At 41.0% G+C, this 24,936-nt stretch overlaps 1 protein-coding gene across 4 annotated transcripts in view; it reads right to left on the bottom strand.

The window, feature by feature from the left end:
- nlgn2a (neuroligin 2a) overlaps nucleotides 1–24,936 on the bottom strand; it is a 173,574-nt gene that overhangs the window by 62,428 nt on the left and 86,210 nt on the right. For 3 of the 4 annotated variants that reach the window (XM_027287997.1, XM_019269065.2, XM_027287998.1), the window contains one exon: nucleotides 17,970–18,023. The exons of the other annotated variant lie outside the window; for it this stretch is intronic. In XM_027287997.1, coding sequence (XP_027143798.1) covers nucleotides 17,970–18,023 — 54 coding nt within the window. The remainder of the gene's footprint in view (nucleotides 1–17,969; nucleotides 18,024–24,936) is intronic. 4 annotated transcript variants of the gene reach the window in all.

The following is a 24,936-nucleotide window of genomic DNA, read 5'->3' as shown; positions in this document are numbered from 1 at the left end:
ATTGGCCCTGCTCAGCGCACACAAACAACACCAACAACAACAACACAGACAAAGCAAGATGGCAGAGAGCAGCTGAGGGCTGGTACCCCGAGGAGCTTAGCGTGGCTGCTGATCCTTTCAAGCAGAACGGAGACAATGAGACGATTAGGCCTAAACTTGTGTTGAGTGTTCCAATTTAGCACACCGCCAACTGGTTGCCCCCCCTCCCCAGAGACGCCACCCTCCAGTCTTCCCCAATGAGACGGAGGGGGTCCTTCGGTCTAGATCACATTATCAGCTGGCTGATTTTTCGCGGGGATGGAGCGTGGCACGACGAGCTCTGCACGCCACTGTCAGGTGTCAATTTTACGAGGATTGATCTCTTTTGTCAGGTATCGTTGACAGATCCAGCAGAGACAGAGAGGAAATAGCGATAAGTGGTGCAGCTGAAGGATGACAGATGAAAAGCCTTACATTAATAATTTGCTTGTTGATTTTTTTCAGTAACCGCTGAGGGTAAACCAAGGATTAACCTCAAAGCACATCCTGTCCAACTTGGTTTTCCCACTACAACAGTAGAGGCGCGCGAAGGCTTCTTGTAGAGGACACAGCGTTTAAGAAGCATATATTACTCTTTAACAAGAGAGCGCACGGGCCTGCTGAGATATCATCTTCCCATACGTTAAAGCGCGGAGAGATGGAAGTGTCCTCACCGAGAGCCATAATTAAAAAGATATCGAATCGCGTCAAGGTGAAATGACGAATAAACGCAGCATGTGGAATTCCTCTTCTCCAAATGAGCGTTTCCATTTTTCTCGCGCATAGACTCAACTAGACTAAACTTTCCCCACCACTACCTTCATTTGCATGAGCATGGAGAGGCCGGCGAGTGTGTGTGCATAAGCACACGTGGGTGTGAGGTGGAGATAAATATTGACCTTTAAAGCTGAGGTTCCAAGCTGTAATAACAGGGAAATTGCTCACAGCAAATGATGAACTGTCATCTGTGTGCAAATACACAGAGGCTCTTTGTACTAGTGGTCCAATTAACAGAAAGGTTACGGAGTGGTGGAAATATTGTAACAGTGTAATAAAAGGAATACATTTGTGGACATTTTTGTTTTTCTCACACTTGGATTTTTAGTCATGACAGATCGGAATTATTACGAGCAGCTTATCTTCTGTGCGCAAGTCAAGCTGTTATATAAATATTTGGATATACATCCTAGTTTTATATGGCTAAATATATTCTGGACTGAGGCTTTTTTTCCCCCCTCGAAATATGCAACACATCCTCCTCATGAAGAAAATATTTATTGAATATTTATCTGACTTTGAGAACGAAACAAAGCTCCAACTCTCCATGGAAATCTTATCTGCTGCATATTGAGATGAAATGTCTCGAAGGAGTTTTAATTTGTACATTAAAAAAAACAAATCCTTTATATTTTTGATGAGCTAAAACTGCAGAAAACACGCAACCATATTTATTTTTTACTTTACAGATTATGTGCCAAATATTATTGATATATCCGGGGTGTATGAATGCCAGCTTGAAGCTGTTTTGTCTCATAGCAGACGGGGATTTAAGAAAGTCTGGAGTAACCTCAAGTAAACTGCAGAAATAAAATAAAATAAAAAATAATACTTGCAAACTGTGCTGTCAACTAACTGTGAGGCTGCCGGTCTGAAATGAGTATATGTGTGTGTGTGTGTGTCAGTAGGAGGTCAATGGCAGAGCTGATAGAGGGCTGGAGGTGGATACAGACACAGGGTGATGAATGGGATGTGATGAGATGCACAGCAGCAGAGCTGGCCTATAGGCCACCGAGCAGGGCTAAGGCTTAATCGTTAGAGCACAATGGATCAAGGCAAAGGCCATGCTGATTGCATCTGGGACATGTGTGTGTGTGTGTGTGTGTCGATGTATGTGTGCGTCCATGCACTGGTATTGTAATGTGAGAATTGGCTTTGGGTGTGAGGAATAAGTTTTTTCAGGTGAAGTCAGGTCATTTCACTGAGGCCTAACTTTAAAATGAATCAATTTACATTGGTAGCAGGAATAAAACGACAGCCTTTGTGTGTGTTTTTACTCATTAACACACAGATTGATGTGTGTGTCTATCCTGCTGTACCTGTCATGCGGCCAGGTTCCATCTCACATCAATACAGAATGAAAATCAACTAGCCGAGATGTGAAACTTGCTTTGAAAAGGTCACCATGTCACTTCTATTTATTTATCCTATTCATTTTATTTTATTTTTTTTGTCAAACATACATTAATACAGCATAAAAGTTCTTCCAGATACTGCTTTAAAATCGCTTGTATTCAGAAAGCGTTGACATTCAAACCCAACATACAAACCAGAACCTGGAGGACGCTGTGATTTTCTTGAATTGGAAGGTGGCTGCTTGGCAGCTGACTCTCGAGTGTCGGCCCCAGAATACTGTGAGCCTCTTAACACCCTGATTAAAGTGTGCATAATTATATGAAGATAATTAACAATTATATTGCCTTGTAAAAAATGATTACATCTTTGAACTTTCTTTCTGCGTCAAACAAGATGATTGTAACGGTATCAAAACCTTACAAACGGCCCCGTTTTGACACGTTGTTTGGCACTGATGTGGCGCTGGATGCATCAATCTGTCCACTGCTTTCCATTTCGTGCATGGACATATGGTTTGTAATGCCTGTCGAAGGTTTTATGGGATAATCATATTAAGTGGGATAGATACATGCGCCGACAGAAGTGAACAGCTTGTAGAGCCCTGGGACCCACATAGAGCAGGTAAGTGGATAGTGACGGGCAGATTTTACCTACAACCTAAATTCGGTTTTGTTTGATGGCACCGACAATGATAAGGGCTTTGTGTGTGTGTGTGTGTGTGTGTGTTTATATTTAATTTGCAATGCATTCTGTCAGTCAGAAAAATACGGCAAAAGCGGCAAAAAAAATGAAGATTTCAGGTCTGATTTCATGACAATGATCAGAAAATAAATCATATTTAAGCTTAAGGCTGGTCAGTGCACAGACACACACACACAGTGAGCACACAAACATCGTGTTGCCTCTGTTCTCTCTGTCTGCTTGAGCTTATAACACTGAGGCTGTGGGGACCGGCATGGAGTTTGGATGATCCTAGCTGCTCTTCTGTTTGTACTTCTGTCTACACCAACTTCACTGCCTGCGACAACAAGCAAACACCCACCACACAGCTCAATATGCTCGCAACACTCAAAACCAAGAACCACTCCGGCCTTCGAAACGAGCAAACAGCTTCACCTCTGTGTATCTACAGTATCTATTTAGTTAGTTTTAGTATCTGGCTTAGGTTTAATAGTCAGAAAAGCAGTCTACACCCACAAACGGGAGACAAAATGGCTCTTTGTCGAGCAATTAGATGTAGCGGGCGACTTATTACTGTGGTTGCTGCAATGTGCCGAGACATCTGCACCCTTTACTCTCTTTGTATTTGTAGAGCTCAACACCTCCTGTGTCTACTTCGCCCTTCCCCTAAATCAGACAGCAGCGCTTGTTTCTCTCAGCACATTAAGTGTGGGTGAGGTAAAAAAGAAGCAGAGTGCAGAAGAGACATCGAGAGAGAGAGAGAGGATAAAAAGACGAGTAGGACCACTGGGAGTAAGAACAGTCCCCGTGGCCCGTCTTAAAACAATATGCTCTTATTAGGCCAGCGAACGTCTCCAAAATCACAAGTAATTTTCTCTCCCTGTCCATCTATCGGCCTTTCTTCTCTCTCGCCACCTCGTCGCCTCTCGCTCCTGCCACCAGCGAGTGCTCTTCTCCCTCTCCCCTATCTCGCTTCCTGCTTCTCTTGATCTATCTCCCATTCTTTATCTTTCACTCTTCGCACTCGTCCTCCAGCAGCAGCAGCCACCCCCGCCCCCTCGTCCTCCTCCACCCGGGCCCCTCTCATCTTCTCCACTTGTTTGTTTTCTGATCTCCATTTTCTCTGTGATGCCCCCTTTTTCTTTTCATCTCTCGCTCGCTCTCTCTTCCTCCCTCTGTCTTAATCTACCACTGGCTAGCCTCTCGCTGTGATAGTCTATTTGTAACCTCTGTCGTACCTCGACTCCGAGCCCAGCATGTCCAACTTGTTTTTATTTCAGTTTTCTTCCATTTTTTTTCTCCCTTTCTTTGTTCTCTCTCTTTCTCTCTCTCTGTCTATTTGTCTTCCTCTATCTTTTTTCTCATCTCTCTGTCATAGGATTTTGTTGCACTCCTACTGTTAAATTATCTCTCTCGCCCTCTCCTCCTCTCCCCATCAGTGTTATAAATAATGGTTGGATTAGGCTGACTTTTTGTTTTGCTCACTATTAGGGAGCGGATCAATTCCACAAATTGAGTGGATGGGGAAATGAAGGCACACACACACACACAACACACACATCCAGGCACACAGCCCCTCTGTCCTCCAAAATGCCACAGTGACAAAGACGACACAAACACAAGCATTGTCCTTGTTTTCCCACTGCTGCCTCTCTCTCTCTCTCTCTTCTTCTCATCCATTTTCCACATCCCTTTCTTTCAGCCTTAAGCCTTTTGGACTTCAGTTGACCCCTCTCCTCTCCTCTTCCTTCCTTCCTTCCTTCCTTCCTTCCTTTTCCAAATTGGCATCATTTTAATGCGAGGGTCTGTATTTGTTTGATCGTTTTAAGATAGCGGAGTCTCAGCAATTACTGCGTCTTGTTTGACGCGGTTACACTGTGGACCTCTTAACACCATATTTTTAAATTTAATATTACAATCAGTCACACGTCCTTAAACCCTTACTCTTTTAAATAAGTGTTTAAGGAGCAGGACCACACCTTAACCGTGCCACTTACGACATCTCTATAAAATGAGGGGGGTCCGACGTGCCTGGGTGCTACGGCGGATTCCCCACCGAAGCTTCCCCACACTGGAGCGACAGACTGAAGAAATATTAAGAGTTCACACTCAATATATCTTTTAAACATATCTTGTTGATGTTGTGGTTCATGCTAGTGAATTATTGCTTAAAAACTATTCGACACTCATATACCACTGTTCAATAGAGACTCACAATTTAACAGTAACCAAGACCAACCCAAAGTCTTGACGTGCAGAAGTCATACCACGCTGTTGTACCATAAAATATTGCTCAGGACTTCCATTTTTTTTACATTATAAAAATCTCTCTCTGTGTTACAAAGTGTATCTCCACATTCTTTCACTGTGGAGGGGAATCTCGTTCTCGCTTCTGTTCAAGCAAATACCTTCCATTTAGAAAAGAACCCTGGACGATCGGCAGGCACTGAGCTCTCCGCTCGTCTGGTATTGCAAGACTATTTGTAGACTATTTTCTTCAACTATTTTCCTTTCCCCTCACAAGAATATATAGAAAATAAATAATTTTTTCTTACAACTACAAGAACCGGGAAAAGGACTGCACTCATAGCGCCCTTCTAGTCTTCCGACCATTAAAAGTGCTTTTACAGGACATATCTCATTCACACACATACATACACTGATGGCATTGGCTGCCACGCAAGGTGCCAGTTGCTCATCAGTTTGAGGATATTATACACATTCACACACCGATGGCGCAGCCTTCAGGACCAATTTGGGATTCAGTATCTTGCCCAAGGACACTTGACATGCAGACTGGAGGGGATCGAACTGGGAATCATCCGATTGGTGGACGACCTGCTTTTACCTCCAAGCCACAAGTGCCCCTGGTATTAAGTTAAGCCTTGAGTTGAAGTGTAAACAGACAAATATGGAGTAACGTTAATGCCAGAAGAAAGCATTAGGATAAAAAATGTGTTTGTCTATCCATTTAGTTGATATGTAAGTCTCCTAAATAGAACATGCATTTTCCAGAAATGTCGTGCTTGGTAGCAGACAGTTTTGCTGAGTGAAAGAAGATGGTGTCATTATTCTGTAGTATTGTATAGCCACGGTACAATCAATAAGACAAAGAAAACAGGTTCCACTTTAAGGGTTAAATTTGAAATCTGTAGGAATATGTAAATCTGATGGTAGGAGGAAATATGTATTTAGAGAAACAATCACGACTCGTTCCAGGTTGAACACTATTGTGTTGAATGCCTTGAATAACCAATAGACCGAAGCAGTATGGATTCTACCATACAGTCCATGCTGAAGGTTATTAATTCAGTGAAAAGGAATGAATGGTTCTCAAGCAGTCATGCATGTATAAATGAACACGCGTTTCTTTCCTTTCCACTTACACATTTGTGTATTTCTATGAATAAAATACAACATCATCCAAACGCTCCTCATCATCTTCCTCCTCGTCTGCCCTCATGTAACCTCTCATTATCCCCAATCCACCTCCCTCCTTCGCCCTCTCTCTCTCTCTGCCCTCACTGCTTCCCTCCCTCCTATAACGATCTGGTCATTACTGGGTCTGCTGTTCCAGCCCTGGTTTCATGGGGTCTCCGGGGTCTAATTGAGACTGAGTGAGTGTGAGTGTGTGTTGCTGTGAAGCCTCATTGGCACAGACTGGGATCCTGGGGCATCCCCCCCTATAGAGTCTTTACGTACACACACACACACATGCATGTGAGTTTGTATACTAAAACTGTGCTTATTTTACAGTCTTTGACTTTTGAGTGCACTTAAACTTTTCAGTTGTTTTCGCATTGTAATGTACTCAAATGTACAAGTGTATGTTTTGTATTGCCCACCTATAGCTACGGCAATTTGTCAAACTGAGTATGACAGCATGCAGGAGAATCCACAATATCACAGAAAAAGACTGCAAAGTGTCACAAAGCACCTCTGTCATTCAGATTTTTCTGTTCAAACCACATCAATAGGGGAATTTTATGCTGGTAAATATAAAAAAATAACAATTTGCAAGTCATGACGAGTGACAGTTTGTAACTAACATGTATGCTTTGCTCGACAAAGAGCCATTTTGTCTCTCATGGTCTGAATGTTTGGAGCTTTTAAATTGTGTGTGAGCGTTTAGGTTTGGCAGGCTTTTGTCACTCTTTCCACCGAGGAATAGAGGTGTTTTAATGTGAATTATTTTAGTGGTTTTCTAAATCGATCAGGCGCTGAGGCGAAGCACAGCAGGGGTTGTGCAGCCATGTGTTGGGGTGAGGACAGAACGTATCGCAGCCAACGCTCGCTCACTCTCACATTCAGAAGCTGAGTACATGATGTAAACAAAGCCAGAACATAACAGGTAGAGTATCAGAGTTTAGTCCATGAATCCACCTGGGTAGGCTCAGTTTCAGTGACATTTCAGGCTGACAGTGGAGGTTTGACTGGTCTGATCGTCTGATTGGCAGCCGCAGTGTGACGTCAGGCTCCGTTTTCTATTTCTGGCCATTTAAATTTCAAAATATAAAATAAAAATGAGGTGTGTAATGCATTACTTGATATATGTAATGTCTTCTTTTTCTATTTGTGAGTGTATAAGTTCCGGAAGGAGTAGCAGAGAAACAATAAATTGGAGAGTCTCCACTGTCGTCTCTATTCAGACACCAGCGTTCCCATTAAGCGATGCTGGCAGCTCTGCCACTACCCACTGCTCTCCATTGCATATATAACAATACCTCCTTAATTGGAATGCTATACCCGACAGTCACAATAAAGTCCAGGTGGAAACACACAAACACAGCAGCGAGTGGATTTTCTTGTGACTTGTAACAAAACGGCTTTGCTCAAACATGTAACATTAAAGCTGCATGTATGTGAGTGTGTGTGTGTGTTCATCTTTCCAGCTGTGTATGTCAGTGCAGCGTTTCCTCACTAGGCATGCAGAGCTGTGATCTCTGTGATCGGCCATACATGATGCCAGGGGCCCGGCTTCTTTTCACCGCGGGGCGTGTACGTGCGTGTGTTGATGTGGATGTGAGCATGCAGTCGTTCATCTGTAATCAAACATTTCCACACGCATGGAGGTCTTCGTGTTTGTGCTCTGTGGCACCTTAGGGGGACGGAATATGGATTATCAGTGGCCTGTTTTGACAGTCAATCTAATGGCGGAAAAGGAAAATTCTACTCCTGCTACAGAAATTCAGCTCTGATTGGTTTTTGCAACTTGGATTTGCCACGGCCAAATTTCCCCTGCGGCCATGCAACTACACCAAAATGACCGCTGGTCATTTCAACATCAACATCCCGGTGTTTAAAATCATCTTGGAATATGACTCATGGAAGTTTCATCATGTTCCACATGATCGGATTTGCCTCCTATGATGATCCAGAGCCCAAACTCTTTAAGTACTTTTAGAATATTTGCTATTTATCACAAAATCACACCATTACATCACTAGTTAACATTCATGCAGCGGAGAAAGAGCATTTCAGATGCAACTGCCGGTCCAGTGTATATTAGTGTAATTACTTTACTTAGATGACAATTATTTTACACTGTTTACTTTGATTATGTCAGCCACCAGTACCATAGATCGCAGTTAACGACAAATTCATTTACATAATCGAGGCATTCAGCCATCATCAAGTACCAGCACTCTCTCCTAGAAGTTATGTTCAACATGACTAATTACTTTTGTCAAATACGTTTTAAGGGAAATTTAATTGCTACCTGGACTAGGTTCCATCTTTTTTGTTTGTTTGTTTGTTTCTTTCGAGTCGTCTTGTATCACAGAGACATCTTGAGAGAATACGAAACTTGGCAGATACTTTTATTAATTATAATACGAGTCCTCCGTATGCTGATAAAAACATAATCCAGGTGGCATTGTGTTTCTCTCTAAACGTGGATGCTGTTGCAAATTGGTTGTGTGGAAACGTTATTTGAAAGGTGCAAATATCTGTTTCAAAAGCGGGCAGGGAAACATCGTGCACAACAGGCACAGAATGAAACAATACCTTTTCTGTTAGAATAACACCTTCAAATAAAAGCCAGGCATTGTTGTTAACAAATATAATATTAGATATCCATTCATTAATTTCTGTAAATAGTTGCCATTGAAGATGTCACATGTTGGAATTATCAGCTATCTTCCCCTAACAATGCATCCTAACAGACCTGTTCTTGTTGTAGGTAGGTAGAACTACACAGTACTTTTAGACTTTCTGGTGCCGTTCTCTTTGTGCACACCAAGCTTTAACCTAGAGTAGAACTCAGTGAGCAATCCTTCACTAATATTACTGATCTCACCCGTGCCTGCTGGGAGGTCTTCTCTACAATACATTTTGACAGTTCCAAACTTCATTTGTTTCAGTGAGCACTTTAAAGTTTATTGATTCGGATTAAATGGACCCATAACAGCTCTTGGCTAGCTCAAAGCCAGCATCGGGGTATTCAATGAGTTCCAGGAGTAAAAGAGGAGCTGAGCCAGCCTTCACTGTTGCTTCCATCAGTCCCTTATAGTCATTACACATGGCAATAAACCCCGGCCAAGCGCGAAAACAAAACAAAAAAATCTTTTTCCCAAGCGCTAAGCTAGCTGACAAACCAAGCTCTCTCTTTCCCAGCCTCTTCCTTCCTCGCCCGTCGTCCCGCTCCATCTCCCGGTACCTTCCGTTCCTTTTCATCTCCATCTTTCCCTCAGCCTCCCTCCTTTCACTCCTCTTCACTTTCTTTGTCTTGTCAAAGGGTTTCAAGCTCAATAAAATACTATCTGTCAAGCGAGCGATGGAGTAGGTGTATTCGACATGATATTGACACAACCTTGACACGACGTGGGCCGAGAGTTGGGGTAATGGGGAAGGCAGGGAGCTGCAGCAGCAAATAACCGACAGGCCCACCGAGAGACGGGAGTGATAGAAAGAGACAAGAGATTGACTCTCCGTAGTAATGTTAAAATAAAGTTGCTTTGACAGTACTGTTGTTCCTTTACTTGCAGAAGATTCTATTCTGTTCTGCGCCGAGCTCTTTTGTGCCGCGCCGAGCCGTACTGTGCTATTTTCTATGTTTTATTTAGCATTTGCACACAGTGAGCCGCCGAATTCGCCTCTGTTCTTCTCTCTGCTGCTTGCTGTTTTTTCTCTCCACTTTCCTTTCATCATTTTTCGACAGACTACTCAATCCTGTCCCCGCGCCACCTCATTCTATTAAAAATCCTCTTATTAAGTAATTTGTTCTCAGCACATGAGAATGTGAAAATGGTCAAAATAAATAATAGAAAGCACGCTGGCCCCCACATTTCTCATTGCTGATTGCTCTTGGCCTCCTTGTCCTTTTGTATTTCACAATTTAGAGATGGGGCTGTTATAATGTGTATTGTACGCTACATTGAATAGTACGCTGTGCCCATGGTGACAAGCCTACAGGAAATGGACAGATTTAGCAGGGAAGCACCTTCCTGCACGCTCCTAATTATACGAAAAAATATAAAACGTGCCAAGTCTCCGTCCTTGCATGGTGCGGTTTTTAAAACACGAGGCTACTGGAATCTGTGCGTCTGAGAGCACGAACAGAGGAGCCGGTATGGAGAGATGCTGCATTGCCCAGAGGCCAGCATCTGTTAGCAGAGTTATAACCACAGTGGAAACACCACATAATACAGAGAGACAGAGAGAGAGAGGAAGAAGAGGGGAGCGAAAGAGGGAAGAAAAAGAGGAGGAAAAATACATTGATGTTGCAGACAAACTCTTATTATTCCTCCGCATCATCTACCATCCAGGAGAGAGACAGAGCACCGTGAATGTCTCATATTGTCTCTTGCTAAAGTGACTCCGTGATGGAGCACTTCAGCTCTTTCGTCTTTCATCCAGCTCGCCATCAACAAAACACAAAGCATCGAGACGCGACTTCTTCCAGTGCTGCCACCACGCCACACTAATGGCCCTTTACGTCTTTTTGTCCATCTTTCCTCAGACTTCACTACGAGAATCATCTCTGGCAGCCGAGAATATACATTTTTTTTTTCTCTCGGGAATACTGTGTGACATCCAGGCCATTTTCAGCTATTATGCAACACATTCAATTAAAAGACATTAATTAAAAGCTGATTCAGTAAAGCACGCTCACTCATCCAGCCGGTGGAGGACCACTTTTTGCAGAGCCAGTGTTACAGGCAGTTAATCAAAAGCCTGTTTGATACAGAGCCATTGTTTTGCTCTGAGAATACAGCGGTCAGCAGGGACAGTAACTTTCACAGATAAAGTTTAACAAGCGTTTGCTGCCGGGTCTGTATTAATTTCAGAACCTTCCTGCTGCATAGTTAGAAAGATTCTCTTTCCGAATATGCTGTTTACTATATCCTGGATAGGATAAATAATTTCCTTATTAGTAGAATGGGTATGAATGCTGACAATGCTCTGCTGAGCTGTAAACACTGGCTACTGTTTATTGTTATTATTATCATATCATGGTCATAGCAAGTGAGAGTTTTTCTTCCACATATTGCAGAGCTGTGTAACATTAATACTGTGGGCTTTTATTGTTGATGTTGCCTACGTGCTCTTACTGTACTAAAACTTTCTGTTAGGCTGTCTGTGCTGCTCAGCATTGAACTAATTTGACCTAAAACACTGTTTATCCATTCTACTGTTTAGTGTCCATTGTGTCTACCAAAACATAATCCCAGCAATTCATTTTTGGAGCTGTAAACAATAAACACCAATGACACTAGTTCAAGTTCAGATGGCGGAATAAGTACAGCTGGAGCTATTTGCCTCTTCGAAGCCACATGTATCCTCTCATTTACAAGTGAATAAAAAAAAATATCAACTTTGTTTATAATAACTAAAAATATAGGCCTGCTGTGCTGTAAAAAAAAAAAGTTGCACCAATCAATCAATATTTTTTATTCAAAAAATCATTGTCCTTGTTTTGCAGCCATTCTCTGATAAATATATGCAAGTCCATCTACTAAAATATCCCAATCAATTTGACGCAGGATCTGATTTTATATTTCTTTTGGTGGTGGCCCAAGGACCGTCCCTTTAACAAGCTAAAACAGAGATATTATTTAACATGACGTAGCTGCCGTTGGTTAGCTGAAGAGTAAAAACTTACTTGGGCACCAAAGAGTTGTTTGATTAAAGAGATAACTTTTACTTCAGTGCATCCTACGAGAAATGCCTGCAATTTCCTTGTAAAGTTTCTCCTAAAAATTTACATTACTGCAAAACACTGATTCCCTTGTGCATAGGAAATCGCAGGCATACTTGAAATTCATTACAAATAATTATATTTCTGTCTAAATAGAGGGTAAGGAACTGCATGTATTAATACAGCTGGCTTGCATAGAAAGTCTGTATTCTGTATTCTCCTTTGTTTGTATTACACATTTCCAAAAAGAGGCTCCATTAGATCAATAAACTTTATACTCTATTAATTCAGTTCATATGTTAATGTGGTACAGGCTAAGCACTGTGAAATAAAAATATAAAAATCAAGTGAACTCCTGCAGTCTGGGGACGTAACATCATTAGTACCGTATTATCAGAAATGCAGTACCGGCTAACAGAATCATTGAAGACAAATCTAAACCTTTCACTGCTGTTTGATTAATGATTCCCAATATAATACTGTAATTAAATACCCAGTTGGACGGTTCATATTCTTATCATCACTAGTCATGAAGAAAATTGACTGCATTATTGGAAAAAGCCAAAGCCTCCTTCGATCCTTAACGTAATTGACAGGCTTCATGTTTGAAAAATGAGTGACACTTGGCTTTGAAAGGAGGATGAACATTTAAATCAGATACTGAAGTAATAATCTTCATATTATTAAAAGTACTGGTTACTTTGACAGCACAGTAACATACACAACAGTTAGTTATTCATTTTTGTGTTTCAGAGTCTGAGTGGGCAGGAAAAAGATGAACATCTCGGGGTGAGAGTTCTTCATTTTTTGGAACCGAGCACATGAGGAGCCTAAAGTGACTGACTGCAGACTGCAGATCACCAGAATCTAATGGAGTACTGCATAATGCTCGCCTCTCAAACACTAACCTCCTCTAGCTCTCTCCAATCACCCCTTCAGGCCTCTTTTTAGAATAAAAATAATAAAGCAGTGGAGAGTTGAAGGGACGGCAGAAGGCCGTTGATTGAACCCCCCCTCCCACTGTGCTGTGAGCATGTATGTATTTTAGATATTATTTGATTGTTATACTGTTTCATGATTAGAATTACAAATAATACCTAATCTAATGAAGATAATTTCATGTTCTTTTCACACCTTATATACAGCATTAGTGCATTGGCATATTACTTGTAATGAGATTTTCAGTGACAAATAGTGTAAGGTATTACAATTTCAAATGTAGTAATTACACAACAGTTTACATTACAGACATCTCAGGGTCTGTTTACATGGAGTAACATGGACGGTTGATCTACAGTAGTTTGGTTAGAAAGGCGACTCTGGCTAATTCCTAAGTCACCTTACTTACCTGTTGTGTGTTAGTGCCTAGTTTGCTAATGTTAGCCACCTTCATTTAAGACTGAGTCCTAGTTTTGTTCAGAGTTAGAGGGTTTGAGAAGCACACAGTGAAAGGTCAGGACGTCCAGACGATGGTGAGCAGTCACTGAAGCTAAGTTAGCTGCTGGATAGACTGAAGGACTGCCTTCTTATTAAATGTCTTGTTTCATAAATGGAAGGTCCAGCGTGTAGATTCAGTGGCATCGAGCGCGAGGTTGCAGATTGGAACAAACTGAATACCCCTCGCCTCACCCCTACCCTTCCAAGCATGTAGGGCAGGGGTTTGCAAATAAGTTTGGACCCGGGCCAATTTTTTTTTGACAATTTCATCGCAGGTCATGACCATGCTTTTCTACTGGAAAAAAAAATAAAAATGTTTTTCTATTTTTTCTATTATATTAAAAACAAAGGTTATTTCACTTCAAAAATGCATTTTATTTAATTTAAAAGATTAATTTGCTTCTATGTGCTGTTATTACGCCCACTGCGTCTGTCATGAAACCTGCCCTAGCAACCTGCCGTAACTAATGTATACAATTGCCAGTTTTTTATGTTTTGGATGCCGTCTAAATCATTAGCTGAAGATTGCTAGCTATCGATGCAAAATGTCGTTGTCAAAAGCCATGAAAAGAAAAGTTGATTCCGAATGCAGGACTTACAAAGACGAATGGAAGCAAAGGTATGTGTTTATCCTGCCTGCATTTATTAATGCCAAGCCGACGTGTCTCATTTGCAACGCTGTTGCAGTTTGTAAAGAATACAATATTATAAGACACCAAGCATGGCCACTTCAAAAACGCATTCCGTTTCAAGAGGGATACAGGACTCTTTTATTTTCCACAGGTTACAGCGCACGCACGCACGTGCCAATTAGCGTTCCAACCTGTGCGTCAAGTAAAGAGGCTACAAGGATGTTCTGGCTGCTGTTTTGTCACGTTACTTATCAGCTACTTTTCAATAAATGTTGTGAAATCTGTGGAATTGTTGTATTTTTGACAGAAAACATAAGGTCTAAAAGATATATTTAAAAAAATATATATATATTAAAATAAATCAATGTCATCTAGCAGGCCAGATATAATTGATGGCGGCCAGTTCTGGCCCGCGGAACACTAATTGCCGACCCCTGATGTAGGGGAACCCATGGAAGGTGTGAAACCCACACAAAAGCCTCTATTTCAAACGTGTAGAGAAAAGGCTCATTCTAAAGTAGCAAAAATAGAACAGTTTATTATTTAACGCCAATATACACTAAATACACTGAACTGAAAACTTTTCTGACAATTATATTTAATTCCTGCCATATTCTGTTTAACCCCTAAATCTGACACACTAGACCTTTAAATTCAGATGACTTACCACATAGATGTAAGGTTTTATAGTAATTTTCCAACACTTCATATTACACATTAAGTCTTGCATTAATCTAAAAAAGAGTCAATTAGTGATTAAATTTGTATTGTTTTTGTCCTTATATCTTTACATGTCATTTATCAGCATGACTTTTCTCACGTCACTCTAAGCAGAAGTTTTGGCAGCATCTCACTGCACTACATTGCTTATTAATGCAATGTGATGTAAATTATAATGCTATGAACCGTATTTCATCTGTGTCTGTCAACGTGGTTTTGATGGAACATTTCCTTTTAAGGGCATGTCCATATTTGTATTGTGTGGTCCTGTTTAGATTACTGTGTGTGTGTGTGTGTGTGTGTGTGTGTCAGTCTGTCAGAGAGAGGTGACATTGTTTCCTGGCAGAAATATGTTCCAGGTTTGGGGCTCAGGTGGCTCTGGTTTGTCTCTGATCAGAGTTGACACACAGGATGGAACAGGAACACACTCTCCCTGTCTCTTTCTTGATTTAGCTCAATCTCGCTCTGGTTTGTAATCCCTCTCTCTCCACACACACACACACATCTATGCACAGAGCTGTGCTGTTAGCTCTATCAATCTTTCTGAACAGCGACACTGAGCAGCACTGCGGCCCAGTAGCCTTTGCTCTCACACCTGATGCAGAGCAGAGAGCAAGGCACTGCAACTGAATGAAGTCATCTCGCTGGGTGGAGGACGCGGTTTTAAAATCACCTTTTTTTTGTGTACAGTATGTACTTTTTACTTAAAAAGAATAGCTTCTGAATAGGTTTCTGCATGGCCTAGAATATAGTGCTTCAAAGCATGCCAAATTTGAAAAGGCTGTTGATACACAGCTGAAAGAATGAGGACAAAATGGTGGACGAAATGGATGAACTGACAGCGCCGGCCGCTGCTGTTATCACATAAAAGCTGGACATGCTCTATTTTCTAGGTTCTTTCATTGAAACTGATCTACTGTGTAATTTTGTTGGTTCTGAAAACAATTAAGGAGCCGACAGAGAAGAGTTTTTTTTGGTGTTGTTTTTTCCAGATTCATGTACGATTGTAACAGCTCCTGCACTCCTGAATCTGGTTTCTTTTACTAAAATCTTTATTTGTGGAACAACTCAAACCGTTGCAGGTCTTTGACAGGTAACAGTACATCGCCTTAGGCTGGAAGATCATACGTGTGAAGGCTTAGGAGCAGCATGGCATCAGAGTGCATGTATCACAGGCTGAGTCATTTCCAGCAAGGGGGGAAAGACAGGCCATACTGCAAACACACTGCTGTCCATTGTGCTGTATTACTGTATTTTTACACAATGCAGCCACTGTACAGGAGCAGTCCCACTTTTGCTTTGGATTCTTTCTTGATTTATAACGCACTTTTTCTGCATCTAAATGTTGATCTCTAAGAAAAGAAATCTGCTTCATATTTATTTTTAGTGCAAATAATATTCATCTTTTTAACATACTGTACTACGCCTACAGTGATCATCATCAGCGTCACGGCAGCCGGTGAGGAAACACTTCATGCTCTCTGTGTAGTTTCTATTTTCTACATTCACCAATGGTGAGTTTGAAGGACGGGTTTCTGAATATACTTACTATTGGACATGCATATAGAAATATTCTGCTTTGAATAATAATTTGTGTCTATTACCTGATATTACTTATTATTTGAAAAGTTTAACTACTGGACATAAGATGCGTCCAGCTTTACTGAACAGTCCATTCTGTGTTTCAACTGGAGGTTTTCACATCACTCTCATGTAAGTTACATACTAGACAGTGATTGGCTCCCACTGTGATGTTTTTGGACTCTCTGTAGGCTAAATCTATAAAATATGTAATAATATATACTATACTGAAGGCATTTCTTCACTAGAAGTATATCCTGGGAGTGTGGAGAGGAGCATTTAGACCATCATGTAGCGAGATACATTAAATATTTTCCATTATTCTGTACCTGTACTGTATTATTGTCTGTAGTATTATCTGTAGTTTTATACAGAGGAGATTATCTAACTGACTGACCTCGTGTTCTTGAATTTCAGTTTGGGCTCATGTTGTTGAGTTAGTGTAATGGGATTAGCAGTTCCCAATCAAATGAGGTTAATTGTACATCATGATGAGGGATGACAGACATATTAAGGAGGAGGGCGAAAGCATCTCGACTGCTTCGAACCGCACGCCGACTGAGGCAGCTCAAAAAGTTGTGTCTGTGCCGGCGCGTTTGATCACCAAGAAAATCCTCCTGTGTCAAACTTCCTCCGAACTCCCGACTTCAAAAAACACCCCCAAATCAAAGAGCATCACGGAGCGAGAAAAAAGATTCACCCGCACAAACCCCTCAAAATAGCATAAAGAGAAATATGTATCAAAATATCATCAGTCTTTTTTTTTTTTTTTCCTCCAAGAAACAAGTCCAAAAGAAGAAGAGGAGGAACGGGGTGAGGAGGTGGTGGGGGATGAGAGTGCAGATAAAATCACCTCCACAGTGTATGAGATAAATTAACAGCAGGCTGTGAGTTCTGTGTCCTCATTGTAGCAGCCGATTAAACCCAAATCTTCCAGAGCGGGGCACAAGTGTCCTTGGATGTCCCCATTTTTTTTTTTTTTTTTTTTTTTTTTTTTTTTTTTTTTTTTTTTGTCTTGCTTGATTTGATGTTATCATCATTGACTTGGAATAAGGCAAGCTTAATATTTGTCTAGGTCCTTACTCAATAGCAATTTCATCCTTGAGCTGGGGATTGAGGCGCCATAATAATGCACCTCATTGTGGGAGCGGGTCTCAATAGGTGCTTTGTTGTTCGGTGACAATGCTGTTAGTTGGCCAATGTATTTTCAAGGGCACAGTGGTGATGATGATGTCCGAGGCTCTCTCTTGTTTGAGAGCCAGACAAGGACCTCTGGAAAACACACACACACCTGCCTGTAGATGACTTTATAATGAAGGGTATTTGGTTTCCATTAGCCAGGCGTTATGCTCATCCAAGGTTACATAAGGCTAATGATTTGCATAGGAAAGACAGCTTTTTAATTGCAACGGTCAGCACATACACTTACACCAACACATCGGTATGCATCTCATATCCAAAGTCCCACCAAGTAAGAGTTGTTTGACTTGTGTGTGTGTGTGTGTGTGTGTGTGTGTGTGTGTGCGTGCGTGAGTGCGTGTGTGTGTTTTCCACTCTACTGTATGTGTTACACATCCCCCAAAAAGACTTCAAAACAAGAAAAAAGGAAAAACATGCAACAAAAATACCTTCGTCTCGAGGCTTGTTCATTGAAGATTCATCATGTTTTTTTGTGAGCGGACCTAGGGTTAAGAAAAAAAGGGGGGAAAAAGAGAAAAGAGAAAATTCAAAAAAGATTACTGGCAAAAACGGAAAAAAAAAAGAATATCAAAAAAAGAAAAGAAGAAAGAGCAAAAAGGACAAATCAGCAAGAGTTCATGGTTGCTTATTGTTTTGTTCTGATTTTTTTTTGTTTTTTTTTTTCCTTTAAAAAGAGTACAAAAGCAAAAACAAAAGGCATCACAGACACAGATTTATCACAAGAAAAGACACAAGATCAAAGAAAACTCTTTTTGGATGTGATTTCCTTCTCTCCCCCTGCAGGAGAAAATGGCTGCCATTGTTTAAGGTCCCCTCTTCCTCTCTCTTTTCTCTCTCTCTCTCCTTGAAACCCCTGTTTGTTCCCTGACCTGACTTTTGTTTTGTGGGGGCGGTAAGTAGGTGGTGGTTGGTGGTGGTGGTGGTGGTGGTGGGGTTAGTGAAGAGGACGGGGGGAAAAAGGGGGGGGATTGTGGAAGTAATAAGGCCTCTGTGGTTTGAAGAACAGGACCCAGCCCTTTCCTCCCCACCATATGACCAGGAACCCCCCCCAAAAAAAGGAGAAAGAACAGGCAAAGAAGAGGACACCTATGGGAAGAATTGCAGGTTTGGGTCCTGATGCTCAAACCCCCAAAATATTAACGCCGACCTTTGAGCGGTGAAAGCACACAGAACATTTTAAAGGGCTGGTTGCACGACATCAGATTTAGATAGACACACTGAACACAGAGACGCCTTTAATTAGGGAAGCAAATACACAACGACCCTGTAATGCTAAAAGGCATGTTAAACATGTTTCAGATAAAAACAGAGCACAGGTGCTTTTGTGTTTTGAAGTGTGTGTGTGTATCTGCATGTGTGTTTGTCATTATTTATTGGTTAAACCAGAGAGCTATTCCCCAGGCGGGTAAATAATTACATAGCACAACAGCAGAGTGTCAATTTGAAATGACAAGTAAGCGTGACGCTAATTGCACAGAGGAGTGCAGGTAAAAGGTGAATGTAATTTGATCCCCATCTGCCCACTGGCTGTTTTTTTTGGGTAAATTAAAAGAGCAGAGGAGAGAGAGAGAGAGTGTGAGAGGGAGAGGGAAAGAGAGAGAGAGAGAGAGAGAGAGGCACAGACGGGGAACAAAGAGAGAAATCATCGCTTTTTTTTCCTCCTGTCATCGTCTCTAAAGGTTTTATTATTAAAGCTGCTCGTGTCACATTTAAGAAACCTGACTGTGACCAAGTGCTTTCTGAGCCTTCAACCCTCCAGTGTTTCCTCGTAATCAGAAAGTGACACGTCCCAGACAAATACGACAAAATCAGCTTCGGTCTTTGGTCTTTTTTTTTTTTTTTTACCCACCTCACACCTCTTATTGTTCTTGATATCATAGAAAAGAGACAGGAAAAAACTGTACACATATATATGTGTATACCTCATCTGTCACCTCATTCTGTTCCAGTATTCAGAGTGCAAAAATACTCTTCACCTTTCATCGCCTTTTTTTCTTTGGCTTTCATCTGATAAATCCACTTTGGGAACTTGAGGTTTGGCAAAGAATCTGGATTTTATTCAGTTGAATCTGTGAAAAAAAAAAACCTTATATAACACAACACAAACTGTCTTTTCCTGGAAGAGTCTCGTACAGAATGAGTACAAGCAGAGCCTACAACATGGCTGAATATTTGTCAGCTACCCAGTGCAGCCAAAATCTAAAAAGCACGAGACACCCCCGACACAGAAACTTCAAAATAAAAGTACAGGACGAGATGTTACATAATGTTATATACAATGAGGATAAAAATCGATATCGATGTGTGAAAGTTCTCGAGAAAGCTTGTAAAGTTGACCCTGAGTTAAGATTCGGTGCTTTTCATGTTTCATAAAGTGCACGCTCTTCCAGGGAGTCTTTCAGCGCTGCCAAGTTTTTTTTTTTTACTTGTTACACCTACTCGACTGGTCTTCTTAAAAATCAAAGACATAAACTACTAAATGGTCAGCAGAAAATGGAATTAGTACATATTTATATACATTGAAGAGATTTTCCAGTCGAGGAAGTTATGTTCTTGTAACAGAATTCATACGGAGGTGTTTATTAGACGGGTAGGGGTATAAAGACCTTCAACACCTGAGACCTGCATGTGGTGGTTCGGTTTTATTTTTGAACAAGACTAAGAGTCTTCAGCCTGCAGGTGACCCTATGGGAAAAAAATCCATGAATGTTCATGGCAAATTTTCTGACATCAGTTTATGACCGAAGGATCATTAACATCATTAGGCTTCATCCTCTGGGGATCACGAATATCAGTACAAAATACCATGAAAATCCATCCAATAGTTGTTGAGATGTAGTGAAAGTTAAAGTGGGCTGTCAGTGTAGTTAAAATGACCAGAGAGTCAGAGTTTCAGACCCATTTGAATATTAAAAAGTAAAACACAGATGATATGTTTTTGATACTTCAGTACGTTGCTGACGGGTGAAGCAGCTTCAGTACACTGTTTCTCTGAGGTGAATTTGGCCATGAAAGCCTTGCTTCTTCCAAGAGACTTCTCCTGGATGTTTTGAGTCTTCACATCTAGAAACAAATGCTGCATTCAGGTACTGAAATAATTCCTGGAACTACCTGTCTGCAGTAACACTCAAATGATTTATGATGTGTAATGGGATGAAAGCTTTTACTTTGACAAGTAACAGAAAGTTATAACAGGAAAAAAAAAAGAGTTTTCTGGTAGTTACAACTTGAATTCTGGAGTGTTGGAATATTTTTGATTTTGATATTCAAAAACGAGAAAGCAGAGGTTGGAGCTGAGGTTTATGGTATTCATAAGCAGCATTTAATACATGAAAAATCCTTTGAAACAGCTTTCTTCCACGACGAAGATGTGAGTAAACTCGTTGAGGAAGACAGTGAGATCTAGTTGAAAGGCATTAAGAGGAGATTTTTTTTCTCAAACAGGTAATTGGAAGTAGGAATTATGTGTAACTACAGTCTTAAAACATCAGAACTGGGTTTGAACTGAAACACCATATTAGCTAATTGATTATTACAAAAGCTTTGCGTCATACAAACAACCACAGGGACAAGTTATTGACTGAAACATGTCAAAACCATTTACCGAAAAGTTTGTTTTTAATAATGACCTGCCCATCAAAGAAAGCAGACTAACATTTTTTGGGGGGGGCAAAATGAGGAGAGCGAAAATCAAGCAGCCATTACCGGCAACACGCTGAGAAAAAGTGTAAAAACTGAGCTTGATTGACATCTTCTTGCAATGAGCGGGCGACGAGCCGAGCACTGTGAATCAAGCCGAGAGAGGAGAGGAAAAAAAAAAAGTAGCTGGTTATCTTGACATTTTAAAACTCTTTACCCCAATCAGGAGCCGGGCCGACAGGAGCAAGTGCAAGAACCGAACTCCGACTCCCATCAACCCCCTCCACACCTTAGACACACACACACACACCTCTAGATGTAGATGACAAAAATAACACAACTGTAATAAGAATAGACTCAGAATAGACAGTTGCCTGTTTTGTTCAGCACATTAAAAATAAAAAAAGACATCCAGCAAAACGTGTTGTTTTTATTTACAACTAAAAATAAAGGCTAATCAGACTTTAGCGGCTGTATGACTCGTACTTTTCCCGATGTTGCAGCCAATCGCCCGTGCTTACGTTCGACCATGCTGCTAAAGCATATCTGCGGCCTCAGGTTGTTTACCCTCTCCCTCCTTCATACAGTCTCTTCCTCGAATCCTCCTCTCTGTGAAAATGTTTTCTTCTTTTCTCTCCCCGTCTGTATCGTCGGGGGCCGACCATGGCTCACTTTGAAGGGGGTTACGTAAGGCTTCGCCTTGGCTTCACTTCTCCCCACGGCCACAAACACACACACACACACACACACACACACACACACACACACAAACACACGCACACTTACACATTGTTGTTTAATGTACACGCATACAAAACAGACACACACCGCAGACTGGAATGCAATAGGTGTGAAGATGTACATTCACAGACGAGGTGCGGCAAAAAATATTAAAGTAAAGAGACAACAGAGAGACGGAGGAGAGAATCAATACTTGTGGTACTTTTTCTTAATGCACCTACTGAACTTTTCTCACGCAGCTGTGTCTGACATCAGTGCTTAAACAGAAAGTATTTTTTTTACTGTCCTGCTGTGTGCTGTGTCTACATTCAATCAAAACAGGGAGCAGGTTGGAGAAAGTGTTTCTCATTCACTATTTTTTTCTTTTATGAATGATAAAGTATGGCAAAAAACAACGTGGAGCTTTTTAATGAGGTGCTGGGTCACCAGGAGGCTCCAAAACAGCCTCCTGTATACCTGTCATACATTTTCTAGTGTGTAGTGTCAACGCCAATGCCATCACACCATTGGTCGAGCCCCTGTGACCTGCGTCCCTTCATGTTTCTCAACTCATCCGTTCAGATTGTTCCTTTAATATGTCGCCTGTCTAAAGATCTAATCTGTACCCTTAATTTATACCTAGAGTCTGTAATTATATTGTACAAAAAGGTGAACTAAAGCTGCCAGTTAAGTCAATATTCTAATTTTGAACATTTCAGCAGGATCATATCAAGATGAAATCATCTTATCGTGTTACAATGATTTATTAATTAGAGCAAACTGATGAATCCTGCAGGCTGGGAATCACTTTATTAACATGTCGGTCTTCAGACCTTCAAGAAAAAATATCGTAATTAGGTCAGCAAAGCACCCAGATTATATTATATATATAATATAATTATATATAATATATATATATATATATTATATATATATATATATATATATATATATATATCTATATATATCACATACATACACACACACACACACACACACATGGGGAAAACATTATTTTAGGTAGGACCTTCAACTTTTCGATCAGATATTCACACTAATAATATGTTATGTGTAAGTATTAGTGTTTTTTAGGCAAACATTGGCTCTTTATATAGTACTTACTTATATACTATAAGTAACCTGTTGTGTATTGGCCTCATTTTCAGGATCATGTTCTTAATGTAATAAATCATTTAAAATGTTGTACGGATGATGAGAGGTGCTGCTCTGATTGGTGGGTTTGTCTGAGATAAAGCGTGTATAATTATTTCTATAGTATTTCATATATGCTGATATTTGCCCATATCTTGATAAAATATTGGAATTTTCCTTAACAACATTGACATAATGACCATATATAGTAGGCTTAGATATCACAGCGCGTAGATATATATATTATATATATACACAGTAGCAACTTAAAAGTTCCCGTTCAAGCTGAACGCCAGCTGAATGGCAGCCGTCTTCAGCTGAGTCCCAGCCGGTTCCCTGCAAAGTCCCGGAAAGGAGAGGACCCCCCTCCTTCTCCCGGGTGTGTCTATTTTTTACTGTAACTCCACCCATTCATGTGATTACAGGGTTAGACCAGGAGATGGCGCTTCTCTCACAGAACTTTTTTCAGTTGTTCTACTGGAGTGACGTAGTACACACCTCGTTAGCATCTCGGTGCTCAACCTTTTGTTTGCGCTTACAGTAATGGGCTTTTTGGTCTCTCAGTGTCACAGATCACAGAGCGGAAAATGCAGCTGGTTTGACTACTGCATCTGTACAGTGCGTATAATTTGAGCGTGTTCATGATGAAATTAAATTTAGGTGTTTATATCTAACATGTCAGCATTCACCAAATCAACAACATCTAGTCTGTTCTGTTTACTAGCGGTGGGCCGTTATCTGCGTTAACGTTGCTGCGTTAACGTGAGACTCTTATCAGGCGATAAAAAAATATCACCATTAATCTATTCGCAAAGCGTTCCAGCCTCTCAGGTCGCTTTTTATTTTTTCTCTTTTGTTCGTTTTTGTTTTCTTCACTGTAACTCCGGGAGTCCTGATCTCTATAGCAGTTTAGGAGTTTTGTGTTTTGTCGTGTTTTTTCTCATGGTTTTTCTTGGTGATGTTTTTTAAATGCCGCTTCACCTGGACAGCTGCCTTTGTTTACTCAGGAAACAGCTGATCGCGCTAATGCCGGCCGGCATTGGCGCAATCAGCTGTTTGATGGCGCGACTAATCTCTGGCCACCACTAGTCTTTGCATAATTACAGGAGCGTCTCTTCTCTGTGTTCGCGCCTCTCTCGCGCTCTCGCATGTAAAACAACAAACTAACCCTTAAAAAGTTACAAAAAACGGTTCGGACGTCTCAGGGCTGCCAGGCCTGTGTGTCGACCTGCCGATACAAGCGATGGTTTATTTTTAATTAACAGTTTTTTGGAGGGGAGGGCTCGTTGTTTGTGTGCGCACATAGAGCTGAGAAGCCCTTTGTTAGCAGGTATTTTACTGTAGTGCACGCTTTAGGCCAGGTAAACCATACAAACCTCATTAGCATCTCATTGTTTGCACTTGATGGGCTTTTTGGTCTCCCGTGTCCACGATCACGGCGGAGAATGCAGCTGGTTTGAGTACTGCATACTACAGTAGCCTTTGAGTGTGTTCATGAACATGAATGACTCCTTTTTCATTTTCGTCCATTCCATAGGCAAATGGGCGTAAATGGAAAGATATTGTAGTGACCCGGAACATGAAACTACGAAGCCAATGGTTTTGCTGGACTTTATTCCTAATCTGGACACCAGGCTCCTGTGGCCGTAGCACAGCGGAAAAAAAACAATAAAACCAGGCAAGCACAGCAGCATATAACATTAACCATTAGCTACTTCGTGCCCCTCATCGCCCTGGCAACTGCCATGACTGACAGGCTTCACAGCCTCTAACAACGCCACCCCCCCAGGCGTCACCCCATACACTGCAGCCTAACTTACTGAAACACAACTCAACAGCCACAGTGTATACACAGCCGTTACAATATGTATGAAATAAGTGAAG

The sequence above is a fragment of the Larimichthys crocea genome, chromosome XIV, assembly GCF_000972845.2.
Source record: "Larimichthys crocea isolate SSNF chromosome XIV, L_crocea_2.0, whole genome shotgun sequence".
Classification (NCBI taxonomy): domain Eukaryota; kingdom Metazoa; phylum Chordata; class Actinopteri; family Sciaenidae; genus Larimichthys; species Larimichthys crocea.
Note: the sequence above shows the minus strand (reverse complement) of the source record. Positions and strands in the feature narration are given on the sequence as shown.